Here is an 18,975-nt window from a genome sequence, read left to right as displayed (position 1 = left end):
AAATGACTAACAGCTGCTTCACCAAATGAGCCATTTGGATACACTCCTCCAGTACAAGTTTCTCAAAACTACACACATATCTCCCCTCCTGTCTCCCTCTTCCCTTCCAACCTCCCCCCCCCCCCCCCCCCCAAACTCATTATCTTGTTGTGCAGCTGTGCCCCTCCCCCCTGGTCTCGTGCAACCTTCCCCTCCCCCACCCCACCATCATCTGCACACACAATTGCTCTCAACAGTCAACAATTAATAATAAGACTCACTATGATTGTTGGAGTGTACATCTGGATGTTTCTGCAATTGTGTTTGAGAATGTGTATACTTCTATTAGAAACTGAGCAAGAGTTTGAAAACTAATGAGATTACTGTTTCATTACGTGTTTCCATGAATCATGCATCAGTCCAGTACAGGTGAATGAGTGCCTTTCCTTTTTATTTTACATATTTATGACATATACATATTTGTAGCATATTCAGCACCAAATAAACATAGAATTACTAACTGGCTCTCCTTTTTGCTGTGCAGACCGTGAGTGCCTTAGAGAGTAGATGCCACCCCCAACAGACACTTCTCGCCATATGCCCATCTTTGCCTCACCACCACAGAAGGCACCACGTGGGTGCCAGATGAGAATACCATTTGTTGTAAGACCATCAATCTCCCGTCCATCCTGCCATTTGGTGGCCTTTTCCTGTAAAGTGCAAATTGATGTTCTATGAAATTTTATTGGTCTACAGTAACTACGGCATATCACCACATTACACAATATGACTACAGTCAGTTCACCAGAATAAGAAAATTCTGAGGGAGATGGGGGAGCGAGGGGGGGGGGGGGATGGAAGTGGAGGAAGGACCACATACGGTGTCAGGGATGGGAGGCAATGTGGGGGTAGGGGTGGGGGTGGTGGTGCGGGTGGGGGTGCGGGTGGGGGTACAACAAGCTGCAGTACCATCGTGCAGTGCTGGCATCACGCTTGCGTGCACACACAGTTTGTGCTGCAATGGGCAGTGACAGTGCAATATATTATGTGCTGCCATAACAGCTGTCAACTGCTATATATTGCACGCACCTATGAAAGTAGAAACTGAAAGAGGGATGTAATAAAAGCTTACAGAATTTGTGAAACAAATTGGTAGTTTCATGCTGAATGATGGTGCTTGTTGCTGCTAGTTCTACATCAGTCCTCATAGACAATTCAAAATTAAAAGAACTTGTAGTAAAACTTACATTGTGTCAATAAAAAGACAATGAGTAAAATTTTGAACATTTATTCACATATGCGTCACTGACTTATGTACACATAAATCACTCTGAATCAGACCACTATATTCCTATTCTGTGTGTATGTCATTGTAGTCCGAATCATTAGTATTAACAATGATTTTGTCTTTTGTCAGCTCAATGACACCATCGGGACTCCAGTTGTTGGACTTTGCCAGTCATCAGCAGTTATTGACAGAAGGGATTCACTTGCAGTCTTACTGTATTTACCCGAGTACAAGACGACCCAGAATATAAGACATGGCCCCACTCCTCTAAAAAAGGAAGGGAAAAGGGAGGCTTCTTGGGAAAAATTCATTTTTAACAAATTTTGACTGATCAAGATGACAAACTTTTATTCATGTAAGGGATCTGTCTAAAAGTTAATATAACATATATTCCATATTTATGCTATTTACTTATTGTCTACATTTTTATAATAAAAGGACAAATACAACAAATAAAAATAAATTGTTTACATCAATTTTTATCTATGCTAGTTTCCTGTTTCCTTAGCCTGTTATCTATGGTATAACCATTTTCAATCGTCGACCCCCCACCACTACCACCATCCCCCCCCCCCCCCCCCCAAAAAAAAAAAAAAAAAAAAATCAGACAGCTATGTATCTTATCTCCATTGCCACAAACATTTGGCTGTTTCTACATCTACATCTATACTCTGCAATCCACCAAATGGTGTGTGGCGGAGGGCACTTTACGTGCCACTGTCATTATCTCCCTTTCCTGTTCCAGCCGCGTATGGTTCGCGGGAAGAACGACTGTCTGAAAGCCTCCGTACGCGCTTGAATCTCTCTAATTTTACATTCGTGATCTCCTCGGGAGGTATAAGTAGGGGGAAGCAATATATTCGATACCTCATCCAGAAACGCACCCTCTCAAAACTTGGCCAGCAATATACGCCGCGCACCTCTCTTGCAGAGTCTGCCACTTGAGTTTGCTAAACCTCTCCGTAACGCTATCACGGTTACCAAATAACCCTGTGACGAAACGCGCTGCTCTTCTTTGAGTCTTCTCTATCTCCTCCGTCAGCCCGATCTGGTACGGATCTCACACTGATGAGCAATACTCAAGTATAGGTCGAACGAGTGTTTTGTAAGCCACCTCCTTTGTTGATGGACTACATTTTCTAAGGACTCTCCCAATGAATCTCAACCTGGCACCCGCCTTACCAACAATTAATTTTATATGATCATTCCACTTCAAATCGTTCCGCACGCATACTCCCAGATATTTTACAGAAGTAACTGCTACCAGTGTTTGTTCCGCTATCATATAATCATACAATAAAGGATCCTTCTTTCTATGTATTCACAATACATTACATTTGTCTATGTTAAAAGTCAGTTGCCACTCCCTGCACCAAGTGCCTATCCGCTGCAGATCTTCCTGCACTTCACTACAATTTTCTAATGCTGCAACTTCTCTGTATACTACAGCATCATCCACGAAAAGCCGCATGGAACTTCCGACACTATCTACTAGGTCATTTATATATATTGTGAAAAGAAATGGTCCCATAACACTCCCCTGTGGCACGCCAGAGGTTACTTTAACGTCTGTAGACGTCTCTCCATTGAGAACAACATGCTGTGTTCTGTTTGCTAAAAACTCTTCAATCCAGCCACACAGCTGGTCTGATATTCCGTAGGCTCTTACTTTGTTTATCAGGCGACAGTGCGGAACTGTACCGAACGCCTTCCGGAAGTCAAGGAAAATAGCATCTACCTGGGAGCCAGTATCTAATATTTTCTGAATCCCATGAACAAATAAGGCGAGTTGGGTCTCACGCGATCGCTGTTTCCGGAATCCATGTTGACTCCTACAGAGTAGATTCTGGGTTTCCAGAAATGACATGATACAAAACAAAACACATGTTCTAAAATTCTACAACAGATCGACGTCAGAGATATAGGTCTATAGTTTTGCGCACCTGCTCGACGACCCTTCTTGAAGACTTGGACTACCTGTGCTCTTTTCCAATCATTTGGAACCTTCTGTTCCTCTAGAGACTTGCGGTACACGGCTGTTCGAAGGGGGGGCAAGTTCTTTCGCGTACTCTGTGAAGAATTGAATTGGTATCCCGTCAGGTCCAGTGGACTTTCCTCTGTTGAGTGATTCCAGTTGCTTTTCTATTCCTTGGTCACTTATTTCGATGTCAGCCATTTTTTTGTTTGTGAGAGGATTTAGAGAAGGAACTGCAGTGCGGTCTTCCTCTGTGAAACAGCTTTGGAAAAAGGTGTTTAGTATTTCAGCTTTACACGTGTCATCCTCTGTTTCAATGCCATCATCATCCCGGAGTGTCTGGATATGCTGTTTCGAGCCACTTACTGATTTAACGTAAGACCAGAACTTCGTAGGATTTTCTGTCAAGTCGGTACATAGAATTTTACTTTCGAATTCACTTAACGCTTCACACATAGCCCTCCTTACGCTAACTTTGACATCGTTTAGCTTCTGTTTGTCTGAGAGGTTTTGGCTGCGTTTAAACTTGCAGTGAAGCTCTCTTTGCTTTCGTAGTAGTTTCCTAACTTTGTTGTTGTACCACTGTGGGTTTTTCCCACCCCTCACAGTTTTACTCGGCACGTACCTGTCTAAAACGCATTTTACGATTGCCTTGAACTTTTTCCATAAGCACTCAACGTTGTCAGTGTCGGAACAGAAATTTTCGTTTTGATTTGTTAGGTAGTCTGAAATCTGCCTTCCATTATTCTTGCTAAACAGATAAACCTTCCTCCCTTTTTTTATATTCCTATTACCTTCCATATTCAGGGATGCTGCAACAGCGTATGATCACTGATTCCCTGTTCTGTACATACAGAGTCGAAAAGTTCGGGTCTGTTTGTTATCAGTAGGTCCAAGATGTTATCTCCACGAGTCGGTTCTCTGTTGAATTGCTCGAGGTAATTTTCGGATAGTGCACTCAGTATAATGTCACTCGATGCTCTGTCCCTACCACCCGTCCTAAACATCTGAGTGTCCCAGTCTATATCTGGTAAATTGAAATCTCCACCTAAGACTATAACATGCTGAGAAAATTTATGTGAAATGTATTCCAAATTTTCTCTCCGTTGTTCTGCCACTAATGCTGCTGAGTCGGGAGGTCGGTAAAAGGAGCCAATTATTAACCTAGCTTGGTTGTTGAGTGTAACCTCCACCCATAATAATTCACAGGAACTATCCACTTCTACTTCACTACAGGATAAACTACTACTAACAGCGACAAAAACGCCACCACCGGTTGCATGCAATCTATCCTTTCTAAACACAGTCTGTGCCTTTGTAAAAATTTCGGCAGAATTTATCTCTGGCTTCAGCCAGCTTTCTGTACCGATAACGATTTCAGCTTCGGTGCTTTCTATCAGCGCTTGAAGTTCCGGTACGTTACCAATGCAGCTTTGACAGTTACAATTACAATACCGATTGCTGCTTGGCCCCCGCATGTCCTGACTTTGCCTCGCAACCTTTGAGGCTGCTGCCCTTTCTGTACTTGACCGAGGCCATCTAACCTAAAAAACCGCCCAGTCCACGCCACACATCCCCTGCTACCCGTGTAGCCGCTTGGTGCGTGTAGTGGACTCCTGACCTATCCAGCGGAACCCGAAACCCCACCACCCTATGGCGGAAGTCGAGGAATCTGCAGCCCACACGGTCGCAGAACCGTCTCAGCCTCTGATTCAGACCCTCCACTCGGCTCTGTACCAGAAGTCCGCAGTCAGTCCTGTCGACGATGCTGCAGATGGTGAGCTCTGCTTTCATCCAGCTAACGAGACTGGCAGTCTTCACCAAATCAGATAGCCGCCCTGACATGAGCGACCACCTGTAGATGGGTGCACCCTGTACCCTTCATGGCATCTGGAAGGACCCTTTCCACATCTGGAATGACTCCCCCCGGTATGCACACGGAGTGCACATTGGTTTTCTTCCCCTCTCTTGCTGCCATATCCCTAAGGGTTCCCATTATGCGCCTGACGTTGGAGCTCCCAACTACCAGTAAGTCCACCCTCTGCGACCGCCCGGATCTTGCAGACTGAGAGGCAACCTCTGGAACAGGACAAGCAGCCACGTCCGGCCGAAGATCAGTATCAGCCTGAAACAGAGCCTGAAACCGGTTTGTCAGACAAACTGGAGAGGCCTTCCATTCAGCCCTCCGGAATGTCTTTCGCCCCCTGCCACACCTCGAGACGACCTCCCACTCTACCACAGGTGAGGGATCAGCCTCAATGTGGGCAGTATCTCCCGGGCAGCCACAGTCGTAGTCCGATCGGGGGATGCTTGGGACGAGCTGGCCGTCCCCGACAAACCCCCATCTGGACCCCCACAGTGATGCCCATTGGCAACAGCCTCAAGGTGTGTGACCGAAGCCAACACTGCCTGAAGGTGGGAGCGAAGGGATGCCAACTCAGCCTGCATCCGAACACAGCAGTTGCAGTCCCTATCCATGCTAAAAACTGTTGTGTTAAGAACGTCTGAACTGATCTACAGAGAGCACAAACAATTCGACACAAAATTTAAACGGTTATTGAAATACAAGACTGCCTAGTAAATGCAATAATGCTGCTACTTCCGCACTGCCGACACACTGCTCGGCGGCGGAAGGAGACTACACGATTTTACACTATTCAGGTATTAAAACGCGATGCTACCACTCTCAAATACTACAATACGCCCGAAATTTATGAATTAAACAACGCAAATACCAAAAACACGCCAAGAAACTAAGAATTAAACTACGTAACAAATAAGTGAGCTAAGAGTATACAACTTGCTGCAGCAGCTGCTTATCCAATGGCAGGTTTAAGTTACCGTGGGATCCAAGAACACAGCTGCTTTTTTTTTCTGAACACAAGGCAGATTTTGCTCCTATCTGGAAGTGAGAATGTTACAATGACACTTGCTTCCAAACACATCATCTGCCTTCCGCTTTCTCATTGGCTGCGTAGGAGAACCAGGAGCTGACAAACTTCCAATTGTTTCCATCATAGATCATGGTGAGTGTCGACAACATTACTGCATGAAACATGTAAACTGGTCCCCATCTAGACTTTTAGAGTCTCCTCGAAAAATGCACGTTATTTTCCAGTATTTGTTCAATTTTAAAGTCAATTTGATTCCGAGTGCAATTTGATTCCGAGTGCAATTTGATTCCGAGTGCAATTTGATTCCGAGTGCAATTTGATTCCGAGTGCAATTTGATTCCGAGTGCAATTTGATTCCGAGTGCAATTTGATTCCGAGTGCAATTTGATTCCGAGTGCAATTTGATTCCGAGTGCAATTTGATTCCGAGTGCAATTTGATTCCGAGTGCAATTTGATTCCGAGTGCAATTTGATTCCGAGTGCAATTTGATTCCGAGTGCAATTTGATTCAGGCAGACTGCAGCTTAAACATGGTAGATGTTCATGAAATGTTAAAGTACACAAAATATGTACCCATAGTTGGCTGCACTATGAAATTTCTGCCTGCCAAACGCTCCCCTCCCCACACTCATTGCAGTTCTCAGCCACACTGGGTACAATTCCTCCCCCAACTTTCCATATAGTTGTACTTGAGCAACAGTGGAACATAGATTGCAATGTCTTCTAGGGTGCACGTCATATGAACAACAGTGGCTGATACATAAATGAAAGATTAAACTCACTATTAAGCCCAATTGTCAAAATTTCGCTCATCCCACGATCTTGTATCGTCTGTTCATACTATCTTCACCAAGGGTCTTTATGCTCCAATTTATTCTCACTACAACAATTACAATCTGTTTAAAATGTTTAACAAATGAAATAAATCATATTATTCTGAGTTAATTTTTCTTCTTGTTGTTCTATTGTTCTAAACCTCATTAAAAAGCTGGCAATGATTTTCTCCGGTATTTTAATATGTGTATAGAGACCGAATCTCTCCTTTCAACTCTTTGGTAAATCATTACTTTCTCATAACCAAATAAAATATTGACTGATTCGAATCAAGTAATGGTTTTTGAAGGACAAGGTTTTCGCCTTTGAATGTTATCTTTACTTAAAAAGCAGCACAAATGTGTGTATATGGTATCCATACATCTATTAGAACTTTTGTTTCAGACCTGTTCAAATACAACTGAAGTTTTTAAGTCGATGGAATCTAATGTTATTTCCCTCTTTATTTCACAAAACTGTCAATTTTTAAGCAAAGCACTAGACTGTTGTAGTGGTTACTTCATACCGTATTTACTCGAATCTAAGCTGCACTCGAATCTAAGCTGCACCTGAAAAATGGGACTCGAAATCAAGAAAAATAAAATCTCCCAAATCTAAGCCGCACCTGAAATTTGAGACTCGAAATTCAAGGGGAGAGAAAAGCTTTAGGCCGCACCTCCAAATCAAAACAAAGTTGGTCCATTGTAATATGAGACACAATTTAGGTTGAATGAATGACGATACATCTACAGTAGGTTCGAGTCGTAAGCTTAGCAGTTAAGCTGTACTAGGTAGCCATTGCTATGTGTCACGCACTCCGTCCGTATTTATACGGGTACTTTTCCTTTTTCACGTGCTTCGTCTGGTTTGAATTGATTGCTTATTTTGCTTTATCTGGTAAGTGCCGTTCTCTTTGTTATAGGTGTTTACGTCACTCTAAGCTGAAAATGCTGTTACATGAATTGTTTGTCTCATTCTGATAATGAGTGTTTACAGCCTGTCCCCGCTCGCGGCATGGCTTGTTTTTGTGTGCGCTACCGCTGGTTACAATAAAAAAAAGAGAGGAATCGTTTCATTAGCAAAACAATGGCAAGAGACTGCTATTTGTTGTTACTTACACTGCTGCTTTCTTTGATAATGACCAACAAGAACCAAATAATAGACTGCTTTTGATAGAAGACGTTCTGAACGAGAGTTTAGCGAAAATTTTTCTCTGTTTGAAAATCTTTGCAGACGCCTCTTTAGTACATTACATTCTGCACAGAAATTAGTCATCATCTTAGATTTAAAAATCTAGTCAATTGCCATGATTCATTTCTGACTGTATCACTATTAGGCATAAGAATAATACGAATATAAACATGACATGATATGATATGTATATTCTTCCGCGTTTGCTGTTGTCTCACCCTAGTTTCGTAGTTTATTAGGCAGACAGGATTTGAATGAGATAGCAGCAAACATGAAAGAATACATGGCAAAATGTTTATATTCGTATTATTCTTATGGCGCAGAGAATACTGTATGTGATTCACAATTCATAAAAGTTCCTATTAGCAACCATCTCTTCCCACAGGTAGGAAAAAATTCAGAACGCAGGGTTGGCCATATTGACAAACATCCCAAACAGTCTTGCCAGTCGGATTTTTGTAGTACATTGAAATGCTGCTACATTCGAAGATGAACAATACAGAATTTGTATTTACTTCTTTGGATAATGTATAAAATGCAGTGGTCGAAACTCAGGGCGGAGAAGAAGGCTCGTCCTCCACACTTTTTTTTTTTTTTTTTTTTTTTTTTCCCCCCCCCCCCCCCCCCCCCCCCCTTAATTTATTTTCTGACACGGAGGTTTTGGCGCTAGTATTTATCTTTGTGCCTGCAAAGCATGCCTATGCAGCGCTACATATATTCAACGGCAGAAGTTAGTTGTGGTGGCACCTACCAACATTTTTCAGAACTTCCTTTGCACTCAATTCTAAGCCGCAGGCGGTTTTTTGGATTACAAAATCCGGAAAGAAAGTGCGGCTTAGATTCCAGTAAATACGGTAGTTTCTTGTGTATCCCTTGAACTTGCACAGCAAGTCAAATGTCATGGGATTGTTCAAGCAAGGTTAATATTGTTTCAAGTGCTTCGGTGTATAAGCAAATGTTGAGCCCATTTAAACGCAAGTATTGTTTGATATGCCCTACCCTTTGGGATTGTTAAAAATAAATTTTTATGAAACCTCAATAGCCAAAGTTTCATCTATAAATGTAAGGTGGGTCCTGTATTTATCTATTAAAAAGAAGCACTCCGTCTTCAGGCCACAAGTGGCCTACCGGGACCATCCGACCGCCGTGTCATCCTCCGTGGAGGATGTGGATAGGAGGGGCGTGGGATCAGCACACCACTCTCCCGGTCGTTATGATGGTATTCTTGACCGAAGCATCACGAGGCTGAGTGCACCCCAAAAAAATGGCAACAGCGCATGGAGGCCTGGATGGTCACCCATCCAAGTGCCGACCACAACCGACAGTGCTAAACTTAGGTGATCTCACGGGAACCAGTGTAACCACTGCAACAAGGCTGTTGCCATATTTTTCTATTAAACAATGTAAAAATGTTGACCTCAGCAGCAGTTCCGTGAACAGCTGCTTTCCTTTCGTCCAGGTCACACTGCCAAAAACAGGTGCACATGGAGTACATGAAATTAATGAATTTACAGATCAATAGCACAAGCGGCTCTGAGGTACCAAGTATTGATCCATGCTGAAGTACCCAAATTAGTAGTATGGATGGCCTCCACGGTCAGCAATGGAGGCACCGACTCTGACACTCAGTGAATTATACAGATGGCAAGTACTGTCTTAGGCCATATTTTGCCACATCTGCTAGACCTGTTCACATAGTTCTGTAAGATTTTTTGGTTGAAAAGTCACACATGTCACTTCTTGTCCCATCATATCTCACACATGCTCGATCAGAGACAAGTCTGAATTGTGCTGGGCAGGGAAGTTGTTGCACATCTTGCAGAGCAAGCAGAGTTTCAGTGGCGGTGTGTGGGAAAGCATTACGCTGTTGGAACAACACTTCACCGTCCTGTTGCAAGAATGGCGAAAGAACGAGTCCAACAACATTCTGCATGTACTGACAAGGAAAAGTCCCATCGCACCACCCCCAGATTTAGTGGTAAACCAGTATATGATGTAGAGTGCTCTTATTGGCACGTTGTCATATTTTTGTGCTATACACACATTGTGTACACCTTTTATCAGAGATAACACCATTCTTCTGAAGATTATTCACTGATAACACAATTCTCTCAAAGATTTCTGATTTTATGCACCTATGATCTTTCTGTAATCAGGGATTATGCAACACACACTTACAACCTACACGGTTCATCTCTGACCACCAGTCATTACATTTTCAGTCCGTGTACACTGCACATGCACCTATTGTACTTGGGTTCATTCGTTGGCTCAATTTTTAATGGCTGGGAAACATGTTTGTTACCTTTCTGCCACACATTTCGGTGGTTTTGTACTTATCCACACACTGGGACACCCAGTTCAAGAGATCTTTACAATGACTTCACTTAAAGCCTAATTATACCTGTCATGTGATCAGTAATATTTTGACAATTTTAATGCAACACTCGAATGGCATATTGATGTTAAATTTTGGTCCTCCTCACTCTCTCTGCATTTTTTTCCAATAATTTTTTCAGTGTTGTACTTGACTGTTCCGTAACTGTTATTATGGTTGTTCATCATATGTAAATGTTTGACATCAAATTGCTTTGAACTACTATTCAGAACCCAGTGTGTCAAGAATTTATAATTGTATAAAGAATCAAATTACAGGACATTATAGAACTTCTCTTTTGAAAGCACAAAGATGGAAAGATAATGGAAAACATGGTACTTCAGCAATATTTAAATAGTTCACTGTTTGTTGTTTTTCAAGAAATCATTTTTATTAAAACTGATATCTCCAGTTTCACTGATTCTGAAAACAGATTTTCACAGTTAAAGCGTGTTTCTGTGTTTGGTGAAGCACATTTAAGTAAGGAAAAACAGTTTACTTGCAGAGTGTGCACTCATATGAAATCTGGCAGGAAGTTTCATATCAGTGCACACACTTGCTGCAGAGTGAAAATCTCATTCTGGAAACATCCCCCAGGCTGTGGCTAAGCCATGTCTCCACAATATCCTTTCTTCCAGGAGTGCTAGTTCTGCAAGTTTTGCAGAAGAGCTTCTGTGAAGTTTGGAAGGTAGGAGACGAGGTACTGGCAAAATTGAAGCAGTGAAGACTGGTTGAGAGTCTTGCTAGGGTAGCTAAGTTGGTGGAGCACTTGCCCGAGAAATGCAAAGGTCCCAAGTTTGAGACTCAGTCCGCATACAGTTTTAATCTGCCACGAAGTTTCAAGGCAAATGTATATTTGCAAAATTTGTGGATTTAGAGGAAGCTTTTGACAATGTTGACTGGGAAACACACCTTCAAATTCTGAAGTGGTAGGGATAGAATAGGGAGAGCGAAAGGCTATTTCTAACTTTTTTTAAATATAAAACAGACTGCAATTACAAGACCAAAGAACACGGATGGAAAACAGTATATAAGGAGAGTGAGACAGGGTTATAACTTGTCATCATTGTTATTTAATATGTTGACTAAGTAAGCAATAAGGGAAACCAAAGAGGGCTTTGAAAAGGTAATAAAAATTCAGAGATAAAACAAAAATTTTATAGGTTGTTGATGAAATTAGTTCTGCCAGACACAGAAGTTGAATGCAAGGGATAGTGTGTTGAAAAGAGGTACAAGATGATCATCATCAACAAAAGTAAAATTAGATTAATACAGTAATTAGACTATGAAATGAGATCCTAAAAGAAGTAGACGAGTTTTGTTATTTTGGCAGCAAATGAACTGAGGAGAGGGCCGAGTAGAGATTATATAAAATGCAGACTGGCAATGGCAAGAACATTATTTCTGGAAGAGAAATTTGCTAACATCCAACATTTATTTTAGATATAATGAAGTGTTTTTTTTAGAGGTGATTTTTATTTGTGTGTAGCCTTGTGTCGACATGATACGTGAATGATGAACAGCTTAGACAAGAGAATATAAAAGCTTTTGAAATGTGGTACAACACAATAATGGTGAAGATTAGATGGATAAATTGAATAACTAATGAGGTCTTACTGATCAACAAGGATAAAAAAAGAAATTTTGGCACAACTTGCTGAACGGAAGAATTCAGTCATTTGGAAATAACCTTAGATACTAAGTAATCATCAAGTTGAGGAGATGATGGCTTGAATACAGTAAGTAAGTAGGTTCAAATGGATGCAAGTTGTTGATGTTATGTAGGGGTAGGGAGACTTGCATGGGATTGACAACCTTGGGCAGATGGATCGAAGTAGTATGTGGACTGAAGACAAGACAACAACAACAACAACAACAACAACAACAACAATGTACTCATTAATTTCAAAGACAAATGGACAGGTTTGCAAAACTCAGTATGGTCCATCAGAAGTTGTACCAAATATGGCAAGGGAAGGTAAATCTGAACTTTTGCAAGGAAGGTGTCATTCTTCTCACATAAACTTGTTGGTTCAATTTAGAGAACAAGTATTTGAGGCAAACTGTGTGAAAATTCTGTTGCTGCCATCATCAGAAGCTCATATACACCTACATAGATACTCCGCAAGCCACCCTAAGGTGTGTGGCGGAGGGTACCCTGTACCAATACTAGTCATTTCCTTTCCTGTTCCACTCGCAGATAGAGCAAGGGAAAAACAACGCTCTATATGCCTCCATATGAGCCCTAATTTCTCATATCTTATCTTCGTGGTCCTTATGCACAATGTACATTGGGAGAGTAGAATCGTTTGGCAGTCAGCTTCAAATGCTGGTTATCTAAATTCTCTCAATAGTATTTCTTGAAAGGAAAGCCACCTTCCCTCCAGCAATTCCCATTTGAGTTCCCGAAGCATCTCCAAACACTTGTGTGTTGTTGGAATCTACCAGTAACAAATCTAGCATCCCGCCTCTGAATTGCTTTCATGTCTTCCTTCAATCCTAGCTGGTATGGATCCCAAAGACATTAGCAGTACTCAAGAATAGGTCACACCAGCATCCTACATGCAGTCTCCTTTAAAGGTCAATCACTCTTTCCCAAAAATTCACACATATTTAAACAACTTGACTGTGTCAAGCAGGACACTGGTAATGCTGTACCCTAACATTACGGGTTTGACCTTCCTATTCACCTGCATTAACTCACATTCTTCCACATTTAGGGCTAGCTGCCATTCATTACACCAACTGGAAATTTTGTCCAAGTTGTCTTGTATCTTCGTACAGTCACTCAACTTCGACACCCTACCATACACCACAGCATCATCAGCAAACAATCTGAGGTTGCTGCCCATCCTCTCTGCCAAATCATTTGTGCATACAGAGAACAACAGCGATCGTATCACACTTCCCTGGGGCGTCCCTGATGTTACCCTTGTCTCTAATGAACAGTCTGGGTTCTACTATTTGAGGAGATTTCAAGCCACTTAGATGTCTGAATTTATTCCATATGCTCGCACCTTCATTAGCAGCCTACAACGGGGTACTGTGTCAAATGTTTTCTGGAAATCTAGAAATATGGAAACTGCCTGTTGCCCTTCATCCATGGTTCTCAGCATATCAAGTGAGCAAAGGGCAAGCCAAGTTTCATATGAGGGATGCTTTCTAAAACCATGCTGATTCGTTGACTTAAGCATCTCGGTCTCAAGAAAGTTCATTATACAAGGGCAGTTCAATAAGTAATGCAACACATTTTTTTTCTCGGCCAATTTTGGTTGAAAAATTGGTCGTTGGGCAAAGCGTGTGTCATCATCGCTGCAAGGCCAAGCAAGACTGTCTGATCTCCCACGTGCGGGCCGGCCGTGCACAGCTGTGACTCCTGCAATGGCGGAGCGTGCGAACACACTCGTTCGAGATGCTCGACGGATCACCATCAAAAAACTCAGTGCTCAACTTGACATCTCTGCTGGTAGTGCTGTCACAATTGTTCACCAGTTGGGATATTCAAAGGTTTGTTCCCGCTGGGTCCCTCGTTGTCTAACCGAACACCATAAAGAGCAAAGGAGAACCATCTGTGCGGAATTGCTTGCTCGTCATCGTCATGTGGCTGAGGGTGACAATTTCTTGTCAAAGATTGTTACAGGCGATGAAACATGGGTTCATCACTTCGAACCTGAAACAAAATGGCAATCAATGGAGTGGCGCCACACCCACTCCCCTACCAAGAAAAAGTTTAAAGCCATACCCTCAGCCGGTAAAGTCAAGGTTACAGTCTTCTGGGATGCTGAAGGGGTTATTCTGTTCGATGTCCTTCCCGATGGTCAAACGATCAACTCTGAAGTGTATTGTGCTACTCTTCAGAAATTGAAGAAACGACTTCAGCGTGTTCGTAGGCACAAAAATCTGAACGAACTTCTCCTTCATGACAACGCAAGACCTCACACAAGTCTTCGCACCCGAGAGGAGCTCACTAAACTTCAGTGGACTGTTCTTCCTCATGCACCCTACAGCCCCGATCTCGCACCGTCGGATTTCCATATGTTTGGCCCAATGAAGGACGCAATCCGTGGGAGGCACTACGCGGATGAAGAAGAAGTTATTGATGCAGTACGACGTTGGCTCCGACATCGACCAGCGGAATGGTACCGTGCAGGCATACAGGCCCTCATTTCAAGGTGGCGTGAGGCTGTAGCATTGAATGGAGATTACGTTGAAAAATAGTGTTGTATAGCTAAAAGATTGGGGAATAACCTGGTGTATTTCAATGCTGAATAAAACAACCCCTGTTTCAGAAAAAAAAAAATGTGTTGCATTACCTATTGAACTGCCCTCGTATATGAACTAAGAATATGTTCAAGGATTCTGCAGCAAACAGAATATAAGGGTACTGGTGTGTATTTTTGCGGGTCTGTTCTTTTACCCTTCTTATATACTGGAGTCACCTACGCTATTTTCCAGTCGCTTGGGACTTTGTACTGGGTGAGAGATTCACGATAAATGCAAGCTAGGTAAGGGGGCCAATGCCACAGAATACTCTTTATAAAATCGAACTGGGATTTCATCTGGACCTGATGATTTATTTGCTTTCAAATCTTTCAGTTCTTTCTCTACACCAGGGATACTTATTACAATGTCATCTGTCCATACAGGAGTATGTCCGATGGTCAAATGATGGTACGTTTGTACTTTTCCCTGTGTGAACAATTTCTTGAATGGCAAATTTAGAACTTCAGCTTTCATTTTGCTACTTTCAAATGCCACACCAGACTGGTTAACTAGGGACTGAATAAAAGCCTTAGAGCCGCTTAGCGATTTCACTACGACCAAAATTTTCTCAGGTTCTCTGCCACATATTTTGCTAATGAGTGCGACAATGGTGTTAGTCTTAAGCTTCGTGCATAGATCTTTTCACAGATGCACGAATCTCTACTAACCTCCGCTTGTCATCACTTGTGCATTTCCCTTTCGAACCGCTGCTTCCTCAGTATCCTCCTATTTCATTATTAAACCAATGTGGGTCTTTTCCATCCTTTACCTACTTACTAAATACAATTTTCCAGACCACAATTTACAATCTGCTTCAACTATGCCCACGAATTCCTCTACATCCATCTTACTAGAACTATGAGATGTCACTTCACTTCTAAGTGACATGTTAATAATTGATTATCTGCTCTACCTCGCAGAAACACACTCCTAGCGTTCTTGACTGATTTATTAACTTTTTTAATCACAGTTGCTATAATGACATCATTACCACTAATCCCCACTTCTATTCTGACATTGTCGAAAACATCTGGCCTATTTGTAGCTACAAGGTCTAAGATATTTCCATTGTGTGTGGTCTGATGAGCTAGTTGCTCAGGACAGTTTCCAGAAAACTGCATTCAAAAGTATTGTCTGTATGTACCTAATAAAATGAATCCATAGACATCCCAGACTATAATCTGGTAGGTTAAAGACACCTCCAGCTAGTATTGCATGATATGGGTGTTTACGTGCTGTTGACTGTAGATGTTCTTTGAATGGGTGTTTACGTGCTGTTGACTGTAGATGTTCTTTGAATGACTCTAAAACTATCACAGCAGAATCGGGTGGCCAGTAAAAACATCCAACAATTAACCTGGTTTCACCTATACCTCTTACATGTGAGCAGATCACTTCACTGTCATCCTCAACTTCGACATCAACAGAGAGAATATTTTAATCAACTGCAACAAACACTCCCTAACCCTCCCCCCCCACCCCCCTTATAGCATCTAATCTGTTTTCCGAAATACATTCCACAAATCACTAAATATCTCAGAGCTTTCCACTTCAGGTTTCAGCCAGCTCTCAGTCCCAAGAATAATTTGAGCATGAGAACTTCCCTGGAGGGCAGTGAATTCGGGAACTTTATTACGAGTACTTTGACAATTTACTGATAATATTATGAAAGTCAAAGTGTCTTTATACTGAATGCCATTTGACTTCCCTTGCTGCTTATCAACTGATGAGTGTTCATCAGAATATGTCTAATTACTGCCTAGCCTAAGTAGTCCTCATGTGCACTCCGCAAGTACTCGCTACACAAGTGGCTGCTTCCTTTGTGTAGTGCATCCCTGATCTATCATGGGGAGTCCTACAAATCTTCACATGATAATGCAGGTCTAGAAATCTGCAGCCAAGACTGACGCAGAGTCTTGGAAGCCTTTGGTTGAGACTCTCCATTCAACTCCAAACCAAAGGAGTCTGAGCAACTCTGGGAAAAATGCTGCATATTGGGAGCTCTGCTTGCATACTGCGCGCGAGGCCAGCAGTCTTTAACACCTCCGCCAGCCACCATTACGAACTGAGGATCACCTCAGGACCCATGTGACAGGTATTGTTGGTGCTGACTTGAGCCACAACTTGCAGACGACTGCACCCTGCACACTCGATAGTTGCCGGCAGGGCCGCCTCCACATCTCAGATGATGTCCCCTGGCAGACATACTGACTGCACATTGGCTTTCTTTACAGCCCTGAACACTATCTGCCTACATGGCTCTGTAACCCCTCCAACACTGAAGCTCCCAGTAACTAGTGAACCCCTCCCCTGCGTGCTTGCTCGGACCCTGCTGAAGGAGCCACCTGTCCACCGACAGGTGACTGATCAAGGCCAGGTGACAAGTCTCCACATGGGCCCTGTACCTTGAGCTACGTGAGTGCTTTACCACCTACTACCTGCCCTGCTGTGAGGGCAGATTCACTGTGTCAGGTGCACTTGGAGGTGTCTTGGAAGGAAGAGCCCATGGGCAAAACAAACGTGCCACATTCTCCGCCGTCGAGGCAGCGTAGCCAAAAGCGCATTCCGCTGTTTGCTAACTGCAGCCAGCTCCTCCTGCGTCATCCGCAGCTTGTGGTCTAGTAACTAGTGTTGCTGCCTCTGAATCAAGGAGTCCCGGGTTCGATTCCTGGAAAGGTTGGGGAATTTCTCTGCCTGAGGAGTGGGTGTTTGTGTTGCCCTCATCATTTCATTATCATTCAGGAAAGTGGCGGGACTGGACGGTGTAAAAATTGGGAATTTGTATGGGAGCTGATAACCACGCTGTTGAGCACCCCACAAACCAAATAATAATAATAATAATAATCGCAAGACTGAAGTAACTTATAAAAGCAAACAGAATTCTAGGTATACAGCTTGCCACCCTCCTGATGTGTCACCTATGGATGCTGGTGCATTAATGAGCTATGTAATGTTCAGTGAGCAACTACTGCGCTGCAGACTGAATGAATTTACACTTCCAAAAACACAAGACTAACCCTCTTACACAGAAAAAGATGCACAAAATTTAATATACTATGAGGAAAACAAAGAAACAGATAAACAGTTAACTGAGTATGTTAAGAGTAGTTCGCGTCTTGACTGAGGCATGTAAATAGGCATCTTTCTCCACACTCCAAAAAGTTGAAAATTCATGCCAGACTGGGATTTGAACTCGCTGTCTCCTACTTCCTAGGACATAGTGGTCACTGCAACACCACATCACATCACATGTATATATAATTAATGATCTCTTCAGTTTGGATGCATATCAGACTCAAATCCTTATGGGAATCGGCAAAATCCCGCAAGTAATGAGGATAATGGGGAAGGGGCACAACATTAGTAGTGTGTGGATAAGTTGAGAATTCGCACCTGACAGGTGGTGTGCTATGACAGTCTATGCACTCATGATGACCACTATGGCTTAGTGAGCAGAGCATTTGGCTAATAAGCAGGAGACCCGGGATTGAGTCCTGCTTCAGCACAAATTTTCAACTTTCCTCATTGATTTAAATCCATGCCCACAAGCGGCCAACATCTGCAATTCCTTTGTGTCTGAAAGTACACACTCTCTCTCTCTCTCTCTCTCTCTCTCTCTCTCTCTCTCTCTCTCTCTCTCTCTCTGTGTGTGTGTGTGTGTGTGTGTGTGTGTGTGTGTGTGTGTGTGTGTGTGTGTGTGTGTTTTACCCCTAGGGTGGGTCTTTCCACTCCCGGGATTGGGGTGACTCCTTACCCTCTCCCTCCCTCTTTCCTGGTGGGGCGACCGTTGGTTGCGAGGGCTTGAATTGTGTGTGTGTGTTTGTTTGTTTGTGCCTCTATCAACATACCAGCACTTTCGTTTGGTAAGTTACATCATCTTTGTTTTGCAAGGTTAGGTGCTTGGTCCACTCTTGTTCTTTGTCTACACGAATTACTAACGTGAGTCACTGGTTAACTCTTCAGTAACTGTAATTTTTGTTGATGGCATACTTATTTCATAAACAGACCAAACACGACTGTACCACACAGGGACAGGAGAATAATGGAACAGGCTAACAACTGATTGGCAGCCAACAGCTTAAGTCTTAATCTCACAAAAACTCGTATTACAAGAAGTGGAAAGATAATAAGTGGAAAGAAATAAGACATCAGAGAGGCTACCAGTAGAATAATCTGCAATCTGCGACCTGCTCCC

General features: G+C 42.6%; 1 protein-coding gene across 4 annotated transcripts in view; it reads right to left on the bottom strand.

Moving 5' to 3' along the window:
• LOC124612940 (protein pellino) overlaps positions 1–18,975 on the bottom strand; it is a 440,385-nt gene that overhangs the window by 47,113 nt on the left and 374,297 nt on the right. For all 4 annotated transcript variants that reach the window (XM_047141442.1, XM_047141441.1, XM_047141443.1 and 1 more), the window contains one exon: positions 501–689. In XM_047141442.1, the coding sequence (XP_046997398.1) occupies positions 501–689 (189 nt within the window). The remainder of the gene's footprint in view (positions 1–500; positions 690–18,975) is intronic.

This window comes from Schistocerca americana, chromosome 4 (genome assembly GCF_021461395.2).
Source record: "Schistocerca americana isolate TAMUIC-IGC-003095 chromosome 4, iqSchAmer2.1, whole genome shotgun sequence".
Lineage (NCBI taxonomy): Eukaryota > Metazoa > Arthropoda > Insecta > Orthoptera > Acrididae > Schistocerca > Schistocerca americana.
Note: the sequence above shows the minus strand (reverse complement) of the source record. Positions and strands in the feature narration are given on the sequence as shown.